The 21,574-nt window shown below is 36.9% G+C and overlaps 1 protein-coding gene and 1 long non-coding RNA gene across 5 annotated transcripts in view; one reads left to right on the top strand and one right to left on the bottom strand.

The window, feature by feature from the left end:
* Nucleotides 1-21,574, bottom strand: part of PIK3C2G (phosphatidylinositol-4-phosphate 3-kinase catalytic subunit type 2 gamma) — a 424,274-nt gene that overhangs the window by 92,262 nt on the left and 310,438 nt on the right. For all 4 annotated transcript variants that reach the window (XM_050750052.1, XM_050750054.1, XM_050750055.1 and 1 more), the window contains one exon: nucleotides 20,521-20,630. In XM_050750052.1, coding sequence (XP_050606009.1) covers nucleotides 20,521-20,630 — 110 coding nt within the window. The remainder of the gene's footprint in view (nucleotides 1-20,520; nucleotides 20,631-21,574) is intronic.
* LOC126931694 (uncharacterized) overlaps nucleotides 1-21,574 on the top strand; it is a 45,625-nt gene that overhangs the window by 19,442 nt on the left and 4,609 nt on the right. The gene's annotated exons all lie outside the window — the stretch shown is intronic.

Below are 21,574 nucleotides of genomic sequence, written 5' to 3'. Positions count from 1 at the left end.
CATTTAATTATAAACTCTACCAGTCCTTATGCCCACGTCTCTCCAGTCACTTTATCTGAAACTCATGTTCCAGTAAATTTTTCAAGAAGTGCTCAAGGAAATAAGTTTCTGATTTCTTGTAAGCTGACAACAGTTGGTCTGTGGCCTTTATATTTGCTAGTTAGTTTGCCTGGATATGACATCATTAGCTCACATTTTCTTTTTTGAGTGACATAAAGCTATTCTATTTTCTTCTGGAACAAAGGATTACTATTCAAAACTCTGATGACATAGTAAATTATTTCCCATATAAGTGAGTTAGTCTTCCTGCCTACATGCTTAAAGGAAGTTTCTCTTTCTGCAAAGTTCAGTAGTTTTTCTAAAACATGCTTCTGTATTGGTTTTTCTGGGTCATTTTTTTGAATATGCAATGTGCCCTGTCAATATGTAATTTCAAATCCTTCCACTTTTGAAATTTTTTTCTTAAATCATAGTCTTAGCATTTGTTAAAATACTAAATATACTATTTAGTTTTGATATAGTTTTATATATTATTTGGTTTTCTTTTTTTCAGGGAGTACTATTATATGTACATTGGATCTTCATTGCCTTTCTTTATTTCTTTTTTATTTTAAAAGTGCTCTCTGTTTTTACCTTCTCTCTTAGGCATTGTGTGTTGTGTTTGTTCATTCCTATGTGTCTTCTAGCTTATTGTTTGTAAAATCATGTTTTCTTTTATTTCTAATTCTTTCTTGGGTTCACTCACTTCCTTGCTGAGGTTTCCTAATTGTGGTCTATGTTGTTCCTTCATATATTTATCATTTTCTTAATTTCTTTTATCTCAATATATAAGGATACAGTTTATCCTTTTTGTTGGCATGTCTTTCTGGCCCACATTTTTTGTAAGGATATTATTTTGCTTCTTATTTCTCTTTTTCTTGTAATTCTGTATGACTTTCAACCATGGTCATTTTTCTTGTTCATTTTTATATAAAATGAGTATTCCTGAACTTTCAGGAAGGAGTAGAAGATTTTTTAGGGTCTGGGGTTTCCTTTTCTGTTGCTGTCACATAGTGATTTTAAAAAAATGATTTTTGCCAGGCGCAGCGGCTCATGCCTGTAATCCCAGCACTTTGGGAGGCCAAGGCGGGTAGATCACCTGAGGTCGGGAGGTTGAGACTAGTGAAACCCCGTCTCTACTAAAAATACAAAAAATTAGCCAGGTATGGTGGCAGATGCCTGTAATCTCAGCTACTTGTGAGGCGGAGGCAGGAGAATTGCTTGAACCTGGGAGATGGAGGTTGCAGTGAGCCGTGATTGTGCCACTGCACTCCAGCCTACGCAACAAGAGCAAAGCTTTGTCTCAAAAAAGTATATATATATATACTTTTGCATAACAAAATTATATTAATTTCATATAATGCATTCTGGGATATTTCTTCTTTGATCCCCTCCCTCCAACTTTCTGGACTTTGATTTTCCCTTTGCTAATATTATCGCTTGTCCACACAAGTTGGATTATATGTGCAACAGTTTCTCTTCAGTGTGAGAGAGACTTCTTCTTGGAAGAAAGCCCCAGTTAAATTTGAGAATTCATAGACTGCCTAATCTTTTTATATTTGCCACAGAACCCTCACCCTTGCCTGTGAAACAGAGTGTGCAAAAAGTACTTCCAATTTCAACGGCTTTTCTCAAATTAGCCTGCTCAGCTTCCAACCAGTACCTGTTGACTCTTTTGGAGTACTGCTCTCAGGTCAGCCAGAGTACCTGTGGTTTCCCTTAGCTTCCTTCTGTCCAAATGCTCATACCACACAAATCTTGTAACTTAATGGTTTGCCTCCACCTGCTTTTATTATACGGTTCTTGGGTATACCTTGTTACCTAGTTTTGTCATAAATGTTGTCCAACCTTTTGGATTTTGCTATCCTGGTTGATTTGCCTGTTGTATGTAAGAGATTTAGAGACATTTAAAAACTTGGCATTTTAGCGTATATAATTTAAGCAACACAGGAAAATATAAAGTAAAATGTGAAAGGTTCCCTTTTTCTTTTCTCCATGGGAGACCAGTGCTCCTCCCCAGAAATAACCACTGTAAGCAGTTTGACATCATTCTTTTTTGAACTTTCTCTATATATTTGTGCAAACACACAGACATGCAAACATACAGATATGCAAACACATAGACACACACATTGTCCTTATTCCTATTACATGCTAGGTACTATTCTAGTGGTGGGATTTAGCAATGAACAAAAGAGATGGAAGATTTTTGCTCTTTTAGAGTTTGTATAATATAAAATTCTGATAGTAATTAATCAAGTAAAAATATATAATTTGATAAAGTAATATGTATTATAAAAGAAAATAGGAAATAGGGAGAGGAAATATGGGGGTAGATAATAGTACTACAATTTTAAATAGGATGCCCACTGAAAAGTGCTTATCTCACTAAAAAGACGAGCTGAATGATTTGACAAAGACCTTAACTTGCCATGAAGGTAGACCATGGGAATTTCTGATGAAATGCATTTTAGGCAGAAGCAACAGGTAGTCCACAAGCTCAGAGGTACATGAATGGCTAGAGTGTTTAATGAACAGCAAAAGGAAGGCAATGTCGCTGACATAAAGTGAGTAGAGAAAGAAGGGAATCAAAGACCTAAAGGGCACAATTGAGTAAGAACTTTGACTTTGTGTGAGATGAGAGTTAGAGAAGAATCACAATTGTATGTAATGTTGCAATTTGTTTTTTTGTTAACTTAATAATATATTTTACAGGGAAAAATTAATAGTAACTGGTACATAGTAAGTGATCCAAAAATATCTGTTGAATGACTGAACAATCTTTCTAATTCAGAACATAGCATTAAATCATGTTTTTAAATGGCCTCATGGTTTCTCCAAATATGGATGAAAAATGTTTAATTTAACAATTTTTTAAATTGCAAAGACTTTTTTTTTTCTTTACTGTTTAACTTTGCCCAAAACCAAGGGTCTATATATACAAAAGCCTGTTTCTGGTCTCCTCATTTTGTTGCAGTCATTTCTTTGTTTATCTCTGTATCAGTATTACACTATCCTAAATAGCTGGAACTTTATAGTACATCTTGAAATCCAGGAGAACAATTATTTTATCTCATTTTCTTTAGGGGGTTCTTCACTATTCTAGGCCATTTTGACCTCCTAAATATATTTTGGAATTAGCTTATCAAGTTCACCCACAAACAAAACAAATAGGAGAGGATTTTGAATGGTACTGTATGTAAATTACAAATCAATTTGGAGAATATTAACATCTCTATAGTATTAAGACATTCAGTTCACGAATGTGGTATATTGTTCTATTTAGTTTGGTCTTGCATATTTTTTGTTGTAGTTATTCTTTGGTTTGGCATATTTTATATGACATAAATGCTATCTTTTACTAACTTTTAATTAACGTTCAATAATATATGAGTAGATTTTTAACTCTTATTAATTCTAACAACATATGTACATTCTTTTGAAATTTGTATGTACCACAGTCATGTAACCTGCAAATAATGGTAGTGGTTGTTTTGGTCACTCTGCACTGCTAAGAAACTTCCGCTTCAATAGTAAATGGAAGTGGTGATAGCAAGCATTGTTGGTGTGTTCCTGATTACAAAGGAAAATCTTTCAGTGTTTACTGTTAAGCGTAATGTATTCTGTAGGTTTTTAGCTATATGTTAATGATACTCTTTTCTATTTCTATTTTTTTCCTAAATGAATGGTTCTACATTTTATTAACTACATTTTCTATATCTATTTAGGTGATCATATATTTTCTTTTTAATTTTTAAAGTACTGAGTCTTAAATGTTTACTTTGTAACAACTTATTTTACTAAATTCTTGTTATTTTGATTTGTTTGTATGTGTGGGTGCTAATTCTCTGGGATTGTATTAATTATTGTATTATTCATCTGAAAAAAAAACTGCATAACAAAGTTTAGACAGCTTTATTATCAATATAGAAGATACTATCTTTTCCGCACCATTAATGAGAATGCTTATAATTTTTAACTTTTGAAAGTACGATGCTTATCTAAGCTTGGATCTATTCTGAGCGTACTAAAATTTTCCAGGAGGAATGGATGTTGAATGTAATCCAGTATGACTTTTCTGGGTTGGCATCTATCAAAGTGATCATGCAATGTCTTCTTTACAACTAATCTGCCATGTCCTCAATATTACAAACGTACTTCAATTATGTTTAATAATTTTTCCTTTAATTTCTTAAAAATCCGGGGCCATTTATCTTGTTCTGGTCTTAAACTTTTTTGAACAAATTCCAAATTTTTCCACTCTTATACATCAATTTAGGCCAACACTTGCTAAGAAAGTTAAAATATGACTCTGATCCCATCATTCGTCTCCCCAGTGTTCACCATTTCTAAAGATGTTGTTTGCACTTATGAATTTACAGGTACACAGGGCAGTACAAAACGTTAATTTATTTCTTCATCAGCAGTTTAAAGACATGAGGATAATAATAATAGTAGAAGTATAATACTAATCATGATTTATGGAGACTCTACCATTCATTCATTCATTGAACATTGATCCAACAAATATTTACTGATCACATTTTATGTGCTGGAGTGAAAAGCTTTAGGGTGACAGCATGTACTCACTTCTCATGAAGATATCAGTTTTAAATTTAGTGAATCATAAATTTTAAGTTTTGATGAACTCACCCTCGCAAAATCTCAACTTTGCCCATACCTTATTCTTATATTACCCAACAGTTAGGATGTAAGAAGGCTGAAGATGAAGGGTGAGACTTTATGGTCAGCCCATGGTTTGGGGGCCAGATTTTCACTCAAATCCATCTCTTATGTCTCAGGTGTCAGACTTAACGGGTCAGACAAAACACTGCTGTTAACTATGATTGGACTTGGGACTGGGGCTCTGAGTGTAGTTGGTTTCAGGCCTCTGTGAGGATCTAATTTATCCAAGTAATAGCTCCCTGATTTATTTTGTTTAATGGCAGCATTAGCAGGATTATGCTTTGGATTATCCTTATATTACAGGAATAAAACAGCAGCTGGGAGGATTTTAGCTCTTAAGTTTCCTAAGGGAAGCCTCCAAGCAGTCTTGATAAACACTTTTAACCCTCCCTTGCTAGGCACTATTCTGTGTGCTGGGAGGTGAAGAAGAGAAACCAGATTTCTGCCCTCAGGAAGTATGTATCCCTTGGCAGGTACTACACTAAATGCTTCATGTTAATCTTTTCATCCTTAGAGAAGAGCAGTCAAATTATTTCAGCAATAGATAAGAAAATGACTAGGAGAAGTTAAATGCATACCAAAGGTGACATCACCTAAGAAGTAGTAACTGAAGAATTCTACTCATGTTTATCTGATTCCTTAGTCTCTGCTCTCACTGTGGATTTTAAAAAGCAAACAATAATTCAATTTTCTCTTTCAGAGAAAAATAAGCCAATAACTTGTGGAATTCTCAGGTGGAACAAAGGTACTAAGACAATGATCTTTTGGTTTTTACATGGAAATAACGCTTAAAAAAAAGTGACGTATTTCTAGCTGCCAAGGAACATAGTCTAAAGGGACCTATAATAAGTGTAAAATTTCTTAAGCCTTAGGTCCTGTCTTAAAAAATGTGTACACATTGTATTCTACTTCATAATATATGTACTTTTTATATGAACTAAATATTTTAATTGCTTATCATCAGAAACCATTGCCTCTAACAGGTTTCCTAGCACTGTGTGTGTGAATGGGCAATTGAGTCTATCAGTCTCAGAAAACTGAGTTGAATCCAGAGCTCTGATCTTCTGGGTCAGATTCAGCATCTAGGCAGATTATTTTTTCTCAAATTAAATATAATGTTTTAAAATTCACATTTATGTTGATATGTGACTACAAATGGCAAACTTTTTTGCTGCCTTATGAGCGACATCAGACTAAGCCTTGAGGAGAGATGACTACGACGCCATTGCCAGTTGTACGAAAGTTCTTAGGCAACACCTGATGGAGATTTCTACAAGAACATATTTCGATTTACAGTTTAAATTGTTCATATATTTGGCAATTGGATAGAATAACTGTTTCAATGGTCAGTCTCTTTAACAGTCACAGGAAAATATTTCTCAGAAGGCTTCTGTGAAGGAATTTGCATGAGAACATTCTTTATTTTACCACTGATACTATAAGTTTATAATATAAAAATACAGGAAGAGTTGCAATTGACTCACCCATCATGAACAAATTTCTTCATCTAAATCTCAAACTTCATTTCATTGCAGTATTCTGGCATGTGCAAGAAACACATTACTTTGTTTTTTGTACTGAAGTTACTGACTGAGTGTCCAGCTTTACAAGTCACTCTTAATCATTCAAGGGGAACAGTGAATTAATACAATTTTGTCACAGTTTCTTTTATTGCATAAAGAAAAATAGTAGTTCGGCACTGAATTTGTAATCTCTGAAATATAGGACCAGTGCTTTCTCTTACTTAAGCTTATGAAGTATGCTATCGGATAATTCCTATTTTACTACAAATTTATACTGCACTAAATATTCAAACACATATTTTTTTAAGCAAAAAACTTTACTATTCCTAAATGAGCTCAGTGACAATCATTGCCAATGTATTCTAGGTACATGATAAAATGATTCATTTCTATGTACTTTTATTATTAAAAATTCAAAATTGCACACATGGAAAAAAGAGCACATGATGATTTTGATTGCACATGTATGCAATGTGTATGTACACATTTGACTCCAAACTTTAAAGTTTATGTTCTAATCCTTTAAACAAAATAAGATACTAAAAAGGATACGTCATGTTAATCCTTGGGGCTTTGATAGCATGGTATACCAATTTGAGAAACCTAGCTATAAGCCTGTAGATGTTTTTCTTGTGATAGCCTTTCAACTAATCTGAAGACACTAAAGTTAAAGAACATTTATATTTATCTGACAGTCAGGACATTAAGAGTTCCATATGCAGAACATTTTTCCATATGATTTGGCATAGTTGTATCCTGGGAAGAGCACTCATTATGCAAGGAATAAATCTTGTTCTAATCTGTACTCACTAGGTCTGCCCATGATCTCAAGAAAGCCATCGTTGAACAATTTCGGGAGATTCAACTGTTGCATCTATAAAATGTAGTTGATTACTCATGCCAGTTATCTCAAGAAAGTCATTGTTGAATGACTTCAGGAGACTCAATTGCTGTATCTATAAAACATAATTGATTACTAAACCATGCTGTTTCCCAGGATCATTGATAGGATCAAACAAGATAAAATAGGAGAAGTCTTTGGAAATGAAATAGTATTATGCAAATATTATTTCAGAAAATGTACTACCAATAAGTAAAGAAATAAATACATATGAGTCTAAAAGGTAGCAAAGTATACAAAGAGGGATACAAGAGAAAATGAATGTACAAATTTATTGTTCAAAGGAAACTGGCTTGTGGTGCTCTCTTGAACTCCTACAAGAGAGGTATTAGGTAAGGATTAGAACAAACAGCAGCTTTAGCGTTTATTTTCTTATTTTCTTTCTTCTTCCCCATCCTCTTTCTCCTGCTTTACAGTTTAGATATTGGCTTAAATACTTTAACAAACTTAAAGGTCTTTGTTGTTTTCCAAGTTGAGGTTTCAAGTCTTCAGAATTCATGCTACAAGTTCAGCTAGTCTTACGTAAATGTAAGGCACCAAGCTGCATTCAAACAAGAGTTTCAAGCTCTGTGGACTTGACTGGGAGTGGATAATTCTTTTAACTTTTTAGATAGATGCCTTATAAAATTGACCAAATCAGAACAAACTGAATCAAGGAACCAGGGAAGGGTTGATGGGTTAGTCTTACTATGAATAAAGTGATATGCCAGTGAAATGATATTCCAGTTTTCAATTCCCACTCCCAAAGCCATTTATTTTATTAATGATATTAAAAGGAAGTTGTATGGAAAGCAAAAAAATAAATCTTAACATGCAACAGTAAAGAAAAATCAATAGTGATAAATGGTGCTATAGTTAAGGTTATAAAAATCTTTAAAATGTGAAAACTATGTTTTAAAATAGTAAACGATTGTAGCCTAATTGCTTGTTAAATCACTGGTATATAGTAATTGTATGCAATGCGTAGGGTTAGAAATACCAGTGGGGATTAACAGATACACAGCGCTGTTGTGCATAAAATGGCTGCTGGGAAACAGCGCCATCTGGACTATTCATCTTTTTTCAGTAATGATTTTTGGTACTCTTGGTGGGTACATTAAATTTTGCAAATGCTTTTAACCTTTAGACTGATAGTTTCCTGAAGAGTTTACAATCTTTTTTCAAAGCTTAATAGCTAAGGTGTGTCCTGAGTTGGAATTTAGGCAATTTAGGGAAATTCTCAGTTTAATTTATATAATTCAAAAACAGCATTTCCCCTACTGCAGAAATTTAGAACAGCAACCACACTATCAAACATCGTAATGACTGTGACGGGGCCATGCAACTTAGGAAGTACAGATATTATAAGTGGTTATATCTGCAGTTAAAAATAGTTTATAAAGTTAATTTAGTTCAGGTTTGTTATTATAACTAAAAATAATGGGAGACTTTCAGAATGAGAGGAGAAATTCTACTTGTTTTAATTCACATTTTCCTTTGAATCTGCTTTCTTATTTAGGAAAAACTGGACTTCTTGATTGTTATTTTCTTTTGGTTCTGTGTTCCCATCTCCCCTTGGTAGTGTTTATTTCTGTAGGTATCAATTGTTAAGCTAAGACAAAGGAAAACATTGGTTCTTATTTGTGGAGTTATAACCACAGTTTGCATTGTAGTAAAAAAAAAAAAATTTAATGATAAAAGTACACAAGGATTTGCATTTCCGTCCCATGTGCTATTTCTCAGTTTTGAGGAGAAACAAGATATAAAATCATTGAACTATGTTTTAAGACATTTGTGCATAAAGAGTCTTGTCTCACACCCTAGCCATGAGAAATAAATAAGGAATGAGGGGAACAAAGAATTTCTGGAATTGAGTCTGCAAACCTTCAGTGGTACAGGGACTCTGGCTCCTGTGTCTATGATGTGGAGGCCAGGTGCACTCTCTGGATGCCATCCACATTTCCAACGGTTTCAATGTTGTACTTGTTGGACGGTCACTGTGCCCGTTCTGCCTAATGGCCCCTCCTAAGACTTCCCTCACAGCTCAAAGTTCACAGAAGAAGTTCTAGGCTATTTTTCTGTGAAGGGGTGATCTATGATAGGAATAAGGCTGGGCAACGAAATCCACTGTGGCTTCGCATGAAGAAACTTGTCCAGTAAGGACAAAGGCAACTAGTTAAGTCAGAGTTTGTCTCTCTCTGGAATTTACACTGGGGAATATTGGGCACTGGGCAGGGAACAATAGAATATGCTAAGCAGAGGTAAACTGTAGAAGGCCTGTGTGTTTCCACTAGAAACTAGCCAAGCCCTATTGGTTTCTGGGATTTGTTAGCTTACAGTTTGACTCCATGTAGAGCCTTCAATCTAAGGCTACCAGACAGGATTCTTTTGCTGTCAAAATAGCTCACGAATGCAAACAACTTGTCTTTTAGTTTTGTTTTGGTTTTTGTTTTTTGAAGTGTGGGGTTTTGTTTTGCTTCAAGCTGGCTTCAGTTTTAGCTGAAGAACAGATCATATACTTACTAAATGAGAATTTATATGGCAGGCCAAGTGGAATATCTGAGCATACATGAAGAATGTCCTCTCACTCCCTTGGAGAAGAAAATGGATAGAATGAAAAGTACTATCTGTATGTGGGAGGGGAGGTGGGCAGGGAAGTTTATGCTTAATGATCCCAGTCTGGTCTGTGAAATAAGTTAGGTCTTTATGAGGACAGCTAACCCGAGGTTTGAGAGTGATTGAAATTTCTGAAATAACCCTTTTGGACAGCATTTTAATGGATGGCTGCCTTTGTTGCCTAGCAGTGAGCCCTGCAGAGATATTACATGAGAGTATCAGTTTGCAGGGGACTGAGTCATGATACTTTCTTGATTCTATTCAACATCACTCAGCTGTAAGGGGAGTGGAAGAGAGTGAGGGAAACAGAGAGTAGTTGATGATGATGTGAAAAGCATCTGTGGCCAGCAAACCAATTTTACTTTCATTTTCCCTCTAAATACCATTAATTGTACAGAATTTTTAATGCCACACAGTATGTATCATCCCCTGAAACTCTTAGGATCAGCTCCTGACCTAGAAGGGATATGTCCAGGAGCGAGGTAAAATCTTGGGTTGTTCCTAAATAGAGTACAGAGGCAGGAAAAAGCTGTTTATTTCTTTCAAGTCTCAAATAGGGTCAAGAGGGGCAGCCTCTTAGTGCTAATATTGTAGTTAGGACCAGGACACTTAAAGTAGCCGCACATGTTATGAGATGGCTTGATCTTGGCTCTTGATCCCAATCTGTGAGGCTGTTGGAGAAGGGAGAGGGGATTTTCTTGTCTTTTGTCTGTAACTTAGTAGTTGTATCACAATAAACAGTGGCATAAAACGCTTTTAGCCTATCAGAACAAAGAAATAAAAAGAACAAGGAGTTTAAATGTAGAGGGGCTCATATTAAATGTATATAATATACTTTTATCAATTATCTATCTATGAATTAATGCCACTCATTGAAGCACCAAGACACCAATGATGGATCTATGACAAAACTTTTTTTTTTTTTTTGGTGAATGATGTGCAATGAGGTCTGCATTTAGTCTCAAGTTTTAAAATCCATGTGATGTCAGAGAACACAGCACAAAATAATAATATTATTTACACAAAGTAAACAAGTCTACATTTTTTGTTATTTATTATTATTATTTTATTTTTTATTGCTATTTTAGCACTTATAGCCATATATGAACATATCTGCCTCTTTCACTAGCCTGTGAACTATTTTTTTTTTATTACTATACTTTCAGTTCTAGGGTACATGTGCACAACATGCAGGTTTGTTACATATATATACATGTGCCATGTTGGTGTGCTCCACCCATTAACTCATTTACATTAGGTACAGCTCCTGATGCTATCCCTCCCCCCTCCTCCGACCCCACGACAGGCCTCAGTGTGCGATGTTCCCACCCTGTGTCCAAGTGTTCTCATTGTTCAATTCCCACCTATGAGTGAGAACATGTGGTGTTTGGTTTTCTCTCCTTGTGATAGTTTGCTCAGAATGATGGTTTCCAGCTTCATCCATGTCCCTACAAAGGACATGAACTCATCCTTTTTTATGACTGCATAGTATTCCATGGTGTATCTGTGCCACACTTTCTTAATCCAGTCTATCATTGATGGACATTTGGGTTGGTTCCAAGTCTTTGCTATTGTGAATAGTGCCGCAATAAACATACTTGTGCATGTGTCTTTATAGCAGCATGACTTATAATCCTTTGGGTATATACCCAGTAATGGGATGGCCGGGTCAAATGGTATTTCTAGTTCTAGATCCTTGAGGAATCGCCATACTGTTTTCCACAATGGTTGAACTAGTTTACAGTCCCACCAACAGTGTCAAAGTGTTCCTATTTCTCCACATCCTCTCCAGCACCTGTTGTTTCCTGACTTTTTAATGATTGCCATTCTAACTGGTGTGAGATGGTATCTCATTGTGGTTTTGGTTTGCATTTCTCTGATGGCCAGTGATGATGAGCATTTTTTCATGTGTCTGTTGGCTGCATAAATGTCTTCTTTTGAGAAGTGTCTGTTCATATCTTTTGCCCACTTTTTGATGGGGTTGTTTGATTTTTTCTTGTAAATTTGTTTAAGTTCTTTGTAGATTCTGGGTATTAGCCCTTTGTCAGATGGGTAGACTGCAAACATTTTTTGCCATTCTGTAGGTTGCCTGTAGTTTCTTTTGCTGTGCAGAAGCTCTTTGGTTTAATTAGATCCCATTTGTCAATTTTGGCTTTTGCTGCCATTGCTTTTGGTGTTTTAGACATGAAGCCCTTGCCCATGCCTATGTCCTGAATGGTATTGCCTAGGTTTTCTTCAAGGATTTTTATGGTTTTAGGTCTAACATTTAAGTCTTTTTAATCCATCTTGAATTAATTTTTGTATAAGGCATACTTAAGGGATCCAGTTTCAGCTTTCTACATATGGCAAGCCAGTTTTCCAAGCACCATTTATTAAATGGGGAATTCTTTCCCCATTTCTTGTTTTTGTCAGGTTTGTCAAAGATCAGATGGTTGTAAATGTGTGGTATTATTTCTGAGGGCTCTGTTCTGTTCCGTTGGTCTATATCTCTGTTTTGGTACCAGTACCATGCTGTTTTGGTTACTGTAGCCTTGTAGTATAGTTTGAAGTCAGGTAGCATGATACCTCCAGCTTTGTTCTTTTGGCTTAGGATTGCCTTGGCAATGTGGGCTCTTTTTTGGTTCCATATGAATTTTAAAGTATTTTTTCCAATTCTGTGAAGAAAGTCATTGGTAGCTTAATGGGGATGGCAATGAATCTATAAATTACCTTGGGCAGTATGGTCATTTTCACGATATTGATTCTTCTATCCATGAGCATGGAATATTCTTCCATTTATTTGCATCCTCTTTTATTTTGCTGAGCAGTGGTTTATAGTTCTCCTTGAAGAGGTCCTTCACATCCCTTGTAAGTTGGATTCCTAGGTATTTTATTCCCTTTGAAGCAATCATGAATGGGAGTTCACTCATGATTTGGCTCTCTGTTTGTCTGTTATTGGTGTATAAGAATGCTTGTGATTTTTGCACATTAATTTTGTATCCTGAGACTTTGCTGAAGTTGCTTATCAGCTTAAGAAGATTTCGGGCTGAGACGATGAGGTTTTCTAAATATACAATCATGTCATCTGCAAACACGGACAATTTGACTTCCTCTTTTCCTAATTGAATACCCTTTATTTCTTTCTCCTGCCTGATTGCCCTGACTAGAACTTCCAACAGTATGTTGAATAAGAGTGGTGAGAGAGGGCATTCCCTGTCTTGTGCCAGTTTTCAAAGGGAATGCTTCCAGTTTTTGCCCATTCAGTATGATATTGGCTATGGATTTGTCATAAATAGCTCTTATTATTTTGAGATATATCCCATCAATACCTAATTTATTGAGAGTTTTTAGCATGAAACGCTGTTGAATTTTGTCAAAAGCCTTTTCTGCATCTATTGAGATAATCATGTGGTTTTTGTCTTTGGTTCTGTTTACATGATGGATTACATTTATTAATTTGTGTATGTTGAACCAGCCTTGCATCCCAGGGATGAAGCCCACTTGATCATGGTGTATAAGCTTTTTGATGTGCTGTTGGATTCAGTTTGCCAGTATTTTATTGAGGATTTGTGCATCAATGTTCATCAGGGATATTGGTCTAAAATTCTCTTTTTTTGTTGTGTTTCTGACAGGCTTTGGTATCAGGATGATGCTGGCCTTATAAAAATGAGTTAGGGAGGATTCCCTCTTTTTCTATCAATTGGAATAGTTTCAGAAGGAATGGTACCAGCTCCTCCTTGTACCTGTGGTAGAATTTGGCTGTGAATCTGTCTGGTCCTGGAGTTTTTTTGGTTGGTAGGCTATTAATTATTGCCTCAATTTCAGAGCCTATTATTGGTCTGTTCAGGGATTCAACTTCTTCCTGATTTAGTCCTGGGAGGGTGTGTGTGTCCAGGAATTTACCCATTTCTTCTAGATTTTCTAGTTTATTTGCATAGAGGTGCTTATAGTATTCTCTGATGGTATTTTTTATTTCCATGGGATCAGTGGTGATATCCCCTTTACCATTTTTTAATTGTGTCTATTTGATTCTTCTCTCTTTTCTTCTTTATTAGTCTTGCTAGTGGTCTATCTATTTTGTTGATCTTTTCAAAAAACCAGCTCCTGGATTCATTGATTTCTTGAAGGGTTTTTTGTGTCTCTATCTCCTTCATTTCTGCTCTGATCTTAGTTATTTCTTACCTCCTCCTAGCTTTTGAATATGTTTACTCTTGCTTCTCTAGTTCTTTTAATTGTGATGTTAGGGTGTCAGTTTTAGATCTTTCTTGCTTTCTCTTGTGGGCATTTAGTGCTATAAATTTCCCTCTACACACTGCTTTAAATGTATCCCAGAGATTCTGGTATGTTGTATCTTTGCTCTCATTGGTTTCAAAGAACATCTTTATTTCTGCTTTCATTCCGTTATGTACCCAGTAGTCATTCAGGAGCAGGTTGTTCAGTTTCCATGTAGTTGAGCAGTTTTGAGTGAGTTTCTTAATCCTGAGTTCTAGTTTGATTGCACTGTGGTCTGAGAGACAGTTTGTTATAATTTCTGTTCTTTTACATTTGCTGAGGAGTGCTTTACTTCCAACTATGTGGTTAACTTTGGAATAAGTGTGATGTGGTGCTGAGAAGAATGTATATTCTGTTGACTTGGGGTGGAGAGTTCTGTAGATATCTATTAGGTCTGCTTGGTGCAGAGCTGAGTTCAATTCCTGGATATCCTTGTTAACTTTCTGTCTCATTGATCTGTCTAATGTTGACAGTGGGGTGTTAAAGTCTCCCATTATTATTGTGTGGGAGTCTAAGTCTCTCTGTAGGTCTCTAAGGAATTGCTTTATGAATCTGGGTGCTCCCGTATTGGGTGCATATATATTTAGGTTAGCTCTTCTTGTTGAATTGATCCCTTTTCCATTATGTAATGGCTTTGTCTCTTTTGATCTTTGTTGGTTTAAAGTCTGTTTTATCAGAGACTAGGATTGCAACCCCTGCCTTTTTTTGTTTTCTATTTGCTTGGTAGATCTTCCTCTATCCCTTTATTTTGAGCCTATGTGTGTCTCTGCACGTGAGATGGGTCTCCTGAATACAGCACATTGATGGGTCTTGACTATCCAATTTGTCAGCCTGTGTCTTTTAATTGGTGCATTTAGTCCATTTACATTTAAGGTTAATATTGTTATGTGTGAATTTGATCCAGTCATTATGATGTTAGCTGGTTATTTTGCTCGTTAGTTGACTCAGTTTCTTCCTAGCATCAATGGTCTTTACAGTTTGGCATGTTTTTGCAGTGGCTGGTACCAGTTGTTCCTTTCCATGTTTAGTGCTTCCTGCAGGAGGTCTTGTAAGGCAGGCCTGGTGATGACAAAATCTCTCAGCATTTGCTTGTCTGTAAAGTATTTTATTTCTCCTTCACTTATGAAGCTTAGTTTGGCTGGATATGAAATTCTGGGTTGAAAATTCTTTTCTTTAAGAATGTTCAATATTGGCCCCCACTCTCTTCGGGCTTGTAGAGTTTCTGCTGAGAGATCTGCTGTTAGTCTGATGGGCTTCCCTTTGTGGGTTACCCGACCTTTCTCTCTGGCTGCCCTTAACATTTTTTCCTTCATTTCAACTTTGATGAATCTGACAATTATGTGTCTTGGAGTTGCTCTTCTCGAGGAGTATCTTTGTGGTGTTCTCTGCATTTCCTGAATTTGAATGTTGGCCTGCGTTGCTAGGTTGGGGAAGTTCTTCTGGATAATATCCTGAAGAGTGTTTTCCAACTTGTTTCCATTCTCCCTGTCACTTTCAGGTACACCAGTCAGACGTAGATTTGGTCTTTTCACATAGTCCCATATTTCTTGGAAGATTTGTTCATTTCTTTTTACTCTTTTTTCTCTAAACTTCTCTTCTCACTTCATTTCATTCATTTGATCTTCAATCACTGATACCCTTTCTTCCAGTTGATCAAATTGTCTACTGAAGCTTGTGCATGTGTCACATAGTTCTCGTGCCACGATTTTCAGCTCCACCAGGTCATTTAAGGACTTCTCTACACTGGTTATTCTAGTTAGCCATTCACCTAATCTTTTTTCAAGGGTTTTAGCTTCTTTGCGATGGGTTCAAACATCATCCATTAGCTTGGAGAAGTTTGATCGTCTGAAGCCTTCTTCTCTCAACTTGTCAAAGTCATTCTCCATCCAACTTTGTTCCGTTGCTGGCGAGGAGCTGCCTTCCTTTGGAGGAGAAGAGGCGGTCTGATTTTTAGAATTTTCAGCTTTTCTGCTCTGGTTTCTCCCCATTTTGGTGGTTTTATCTACCTTTGGTCTTTGATGATGGTGACGTTCAGATGGGTTTTGTTGGGGATATCCTTTCTGTTGGTTAGTTTTCCTCCTAACAGTCAGGACCATCAGCTGCAGGTCTGTTGGAGTTTGCTGGAGGTCCACTCCAGACCCTGTTTGCCTGGGTATCAGCAGCGGAGGCTACAGATTAGCGAATATGGCAGATCAGCGAATATGGCAGATCAGCAAATGTTGCTGTCTGATTGTTCCTCTGGAAGCTTCGTCTCAGAGGGGTACCCGGCCGTGTGAGGTGTCAGTCAGTCCCTACTGGGAGGTGCCTCCCAGTTAGGCTATTCGGGGGTCAGGGACCCACTTGAGGAGGCAGTCTGTCCATTCTCAGATCTCAAACTCCATGCTGGGAGAACCACTATTCTCTTCAAAGCTGTCAGACAGGGACATTTAAGTCTGCAGAAGTTTCTGCTGCCTTTTGTTCAGCTATGACCTGCCCCAAGAGCTGGAGTGTACAGATGCAGGCAGGCCTCCTTGAGCTGTTGTGGGCCCCACCCAGTTCGAGCTTCCCAGCCAGCCGCTTTGTTTACCTACTCAAGCCTCAGCAATGTTGGTTGCCCCTCCCCCAGCCTCACTGCCGCCTTGCAGTTCCATCTCATACTGCTGTGCTATCCATGAGCGATGCTCCGTGGGCATGGGACCCTCTGAGCCAGGCGCAGGATATAATCTCCTGGTGCACCGTTTGCTAAGACTGCTGGAAAAGCACAGTATTAGGGTGGGAGTGACCTGATTTTCCAGGTGCCATCTGTCACAGCTTCCCTTGGCTAGGAAAGGGAATTCCCTGTCCCCTTGCACTTCCCAGGTGAGGCGATGTCTCACCCTGCTTCGGCTCTTGTTTGGTGAGCTGCACCCACTGTCCTGCACCCACTAACTGACAAGCCCCAGTGAGATGAACCTGGTACCTCAGTTGGAAATGCAGAAATCACCCGTCTGCTGTGTCTCTCATGCTGGGAGCTGTAGACTGGAGCTGTTCCTGTTCGGCCATCTTGGAACAAGTCTACATAATTTTTGACCATTATTTGAATCATGGGTATCCTGTTATTTAGAGTTTCATTAAAGTTGTTTTCAATTATCCCAGGCTACTTTCATAAATTCACTCTACTCATTGTTTAAGGCTTTTCAAAAGACATAATGCATAATTTGTTTCAGAAATATATAATGTACAAATGATAGATCTCAGGAAACATTTTCAAATGGTAGTTACAGTTACAATTAATGGAGGCTGCTGGCCTCTCTGTAAGAGATTGTTCATAGTGCTAGATGGGATGTGTGATAGAAAAGATCCTCAGTGCTTGATGTATATATGCTGAGCAAGAAACAGAGAGAAATTGAACAGATATGCTATTTGCATATTAAATCATATCTAAAAATAAAGGTATGTAATTGAGACTTTTAGATTAAAAAATATGACTGAGATGGGCTCTTGGAAGTTAGGGGATAGTGAGCCTCATAGGATATTTCTCTGAGAAGAAAAGTAGAGAGAGGCTCATGGCATTGTGGAATGGGCCACAAAAGGAAAAGGAAGGCAGGTACCTTCCAGGAAGTCAGCAGCCAAGTTACCGGTTAGGGGTCTCTCAAGGTTGCAAAGCAGATCTGGAACCAAACACCCAGGGGACTCCTGGTGGTAGCATAGAGATAACAGTTCCAGGAAGGAACTTCTGTTCTCTGCTGATGCTTGAGGTATTCCGGATAAGAGGATTAGTGCCTGAGAAAGGGTGAAGAATATATCTTTGTCAAACTTCAGCCAATGTAGGCTTTGAAAAACCTTGAGAAGACTGTGGTCTGAAATACAAAGCAGCGCATTCCTGAGAGCCCACATATGGAAGAGGTGATTTTGAGCACAGAGAATGTACTCTGGTAAATTATTTAACTTCCCTGGAGTCTCAATTCACTAGTATAAAAATGTAGATAAAGATATTAATACCTCAAAGGATTGTTATGACAATTAAATAGATTACTGTAAGAAAAGCACTTAGAACAGGGCTTGACACACAAGAAGCACTGCATTAAGTTGTAGTTATTATTATATGCTTTTTATATACTTGATATTTGATGTTTAAATTGTATTTTCTGTTAAATAGGGCTTGTTTCACATTCAGATATTCTTGGAAGTGGGAATACATTCCCTGCTTTACTTGGGAGAAATTGATATAACTCATCAATATATTAATTAAAGGGATAAACAAAACAGTATGTAATTCAGTAATAAAATTAAGGACAGCACAAAAGATGGCATGTTCAGGAGAATTATAGAAGAAAAGACTGGGGAGTACTGGAATGATCAGATTAGGTTTCATGGATGAGGTGCTAGCTGTCCAGAATATCAAGGGATGGGTGGGATTAAAAGTTAGATCAGAATCTTCCTGTATTCCAGAAATTTTATGGTTCCATTGGAGCATTTCTAGTGAGGCTAGTAATGTGAGTTAAACAGACAAAGCAGGAATGAATGTACATGGAGAGAATGGCCTACCCAGAAAAGGATTCATGTGGAATAATGGAGGCAGAGGGCAGGTGGTTGGATAAACCTTAGCAAAGACAATCAGATTATAAGGTCCTAGGAATTGAGAGATAGGAGATGGCACACCAAGGAAAATTATCCAACGGAGAAATGATGTGTCCTGGTTTACATAGTTTGATGCCTTTTAAGGCTTTGATGGAGAACAAGTTCTTTATCCCAAAGTTGAAGAAAGAAGTTTAATTAACAGAACATACCACATAACATTGGTAAGAGGGAAGATTGTCCTGGCAGAGGTACACAGGCAGGATCACACCATCTGCCTCACCGCCATGAGGTTCTAGCTTCAGATCTACTTCCCACATTAGTTCATGTCCTCTTGAATGGGAAGGGGAGATGAGTTACCATAGGAAAGATCACTGATATCCAAGTCATGCTCTTTACAGATCTCGGTGTGTCCCATGAAGTAGAGGGATAGGAAGAGATGGAATTCTGGCAGATGAATAAAGCCTATTTACATTTTTCTTTTGGCCAGGACCTGAAAGAACTTTTTTCATTCAAATACATATATGGCTTTGCCTGTTTCAGGGGGGACTAATAGTAAGCTACAGCACTTAATTTATTACTGATCTCAGTTTTTCTCACTTGAATGTCTATTGCCAGAATAAATAAACTATAAGGGCTCTTTCAGCTGTAATATTTTGTGATTCTGTCACATTGCCTCTTTTCTTTTTTTTTTTTTTCTTTGAGACGGAGTCTCGCTCTGTCGCCCAGGCTGGAGTGCAGTGGCGTGCTGTCTACTCACTGCAAGCTCCACCTCCTGGGTTCACGCCATTCTCCTGCCTCAGCCTCCCGAGTAGCTGGGACTACAGGCACCCGCCACCTCGCCCGGCTATTTTTTTTTTTTTTTTTTTTTTTGTATTTCTTAGTAGAGACGGGGTTTCACCGTGTTAGCCAGGATGGTCTCGATCTCCTGACCTCATGATCCGCCCGTCTAGGCCTCCCAAAGTGCTGGGATTACAGGCTTGAGACACCGCACCCGGCCATATGGCCTCTTTTCAACAACAAGGGCAGTGTACGCATTCAAGTTCATGAAACAGAAATCCCTGACGCAAGAATAATTCCCCAGGCATGTAAGACATCCCCATGAAGCCACCATTGGAATGGGAAACAATTTCTTGCTGTATATTCTGGAAGGATGAGAGGAAAAGTAAAACCTGGACGAGGTTTTATTGTAATCATGATTTTCTTTAAAGCATACATTCCCCTTGAAAGAATATAATCTCTGTTTGTAAATTTCTAGTGGAAAATATTAGAACAATTAAAAATTAGACGCAAGGCCACAATTAAGAGGTTACAGGAAAGAAAGAATGCAGCTTTTCTCTACTGTTTGTAGGAAAATAATAACTGCTAACATTTATTGAGCACCTAAAATTTGCCAGGAATTATATATCCATTTAAATAAAAATTCAAAAGGATCTTATAAAACGTACTGCCCTTTTGACCAGATTTGGGGTCTAATTGATATTCATCATATTCTGCCCAGATTCTTACCTTGATATACATTAGTGTTTTGCTAGACTTGTTTAATAAAAAATAGATTAAAAGTAAAACAGAGTCACAGGTCTTTGACTAAATATCCCAATATGTGTATTGTCTTATAGATGAAAGTAGTGAGTACATATCTCATCATAAATCTCTTTTTCCAAATTGTTTTTCTGGACATATTTCAAGTAGAACAACCAATTTATTTGTGTCAGAGGATCTTGCTCTTTTTAATGACCTCTTATTGAGCAATCTGTTCGATGTAGAGGCTGGTTAGCAAACAATGACATGCTGCAGAAACACTGACTAAGGCCTTGTGCTAGACATTCACATTGCTTCCTTTCTGCTCTTTGGAAAAGGGAACACAAGCTTGTTCTAGAAATGACAGCTTCGTACCAATGACTGGTCAACCTGAAATCATCTCCATTGTAGAACATGTGTCTGCTTACATTCATTCATCCATGCTCACACATTCATAGCTGATCTTACTTGGTAAAATGACTTGTTGCTTCCAGGTCTGTGTCTTGCGGACGAAGATTATTATACACATATTTCAGGTCTTGAATTCCACTTAGCTCAGGCAGTCCTGCATATAGCATCTTAACCACAACAAGAACAAACAAAGCAGAAAGAAGACAGAATAAATTCAGACACAGTCAAGCTTACTTGATTAATTCTACCCAGAGACATCTAGACCCAAGTTTGCATGGCAATGTCTTTCAGTTTATATACATGGATGCACATAAGTTCATGCATTTTAACCTCTCCTATTATGTAGTAGAGACAACAGCAATAACAACTATAATAAAAGAATCACTATAATTGGAAAATTCTTGTAGATTAATAATTCAGTTTTATTCTCATCATCAACCAGTGAAGTAAACATGATACTATTATTCCCATGTCAGAATTTGTGTACCTATCATTTAAAATCTATGTGATTTTGAGGAAGTTCCTTAACCTCTTTGAGTCTTCATTTTCTCATTTTTAAAATAGATACAAAATGAGAAAGAGCTTTATACATTACAAAATATTACACAAAGATTATCTAATAATACTCATTTTAGAGAAGAAAAGCTTAATGTCCAGAAAACTGTAAGTGATATGTCCAGGTCAAATGATGTTCAAACATAGAGTATAAAACTCACCCCTCTGGTTCTTAATCCTATGTTGTTTTATGACTCCATGATTTTCACTAAAAGAATACAATTTTCCCTACTGAAGTGGTGACTATATTTACTAAGGCAATAAATAATTAAGGATAAATTGTATAAGGTATTTTCCTGCTAATTTTCAGGAAGATATTTTGCTTATATTATGGTGTAGACTGAAGGACTTATAATCTCTTTAGTTGTAGACAATGTTTTTTAGAAAATAATAGAACTTTCTAAACTAAATTTGAACTTTGCAAAAAAAAAAAAAAAAAGAAGACTGTTATCGGTACCTCTGTGACTAAGAAGATAAATTATTTACTGCTGTGGAACAAAGGCCCTCTTACAGTAAGAAGTTAAGAATAATACTATGGATCCTTAAAACAAAAGGT

The sequence above is a fragment of the Macaca thibetana genome, chromosome 11 (genome assembly GCF_024542745.1).
Source record: "Macaca thibetana thibetana isolate TM-01 chromosome 11, ASM2454274v1, whole genome shotgun sequence".
Taxonomy (NCBI): domain Eukaryota; kingdom Metazoa; phylum Chordata; class Mammalia; order Primates; family Cercopithecidae; genus Macaca; species Macaca thibetana.
Note: the sequence above shows the minus strand (reverse complement) of the source record. Positions and strands in the feature narration are given on the sequence as shown.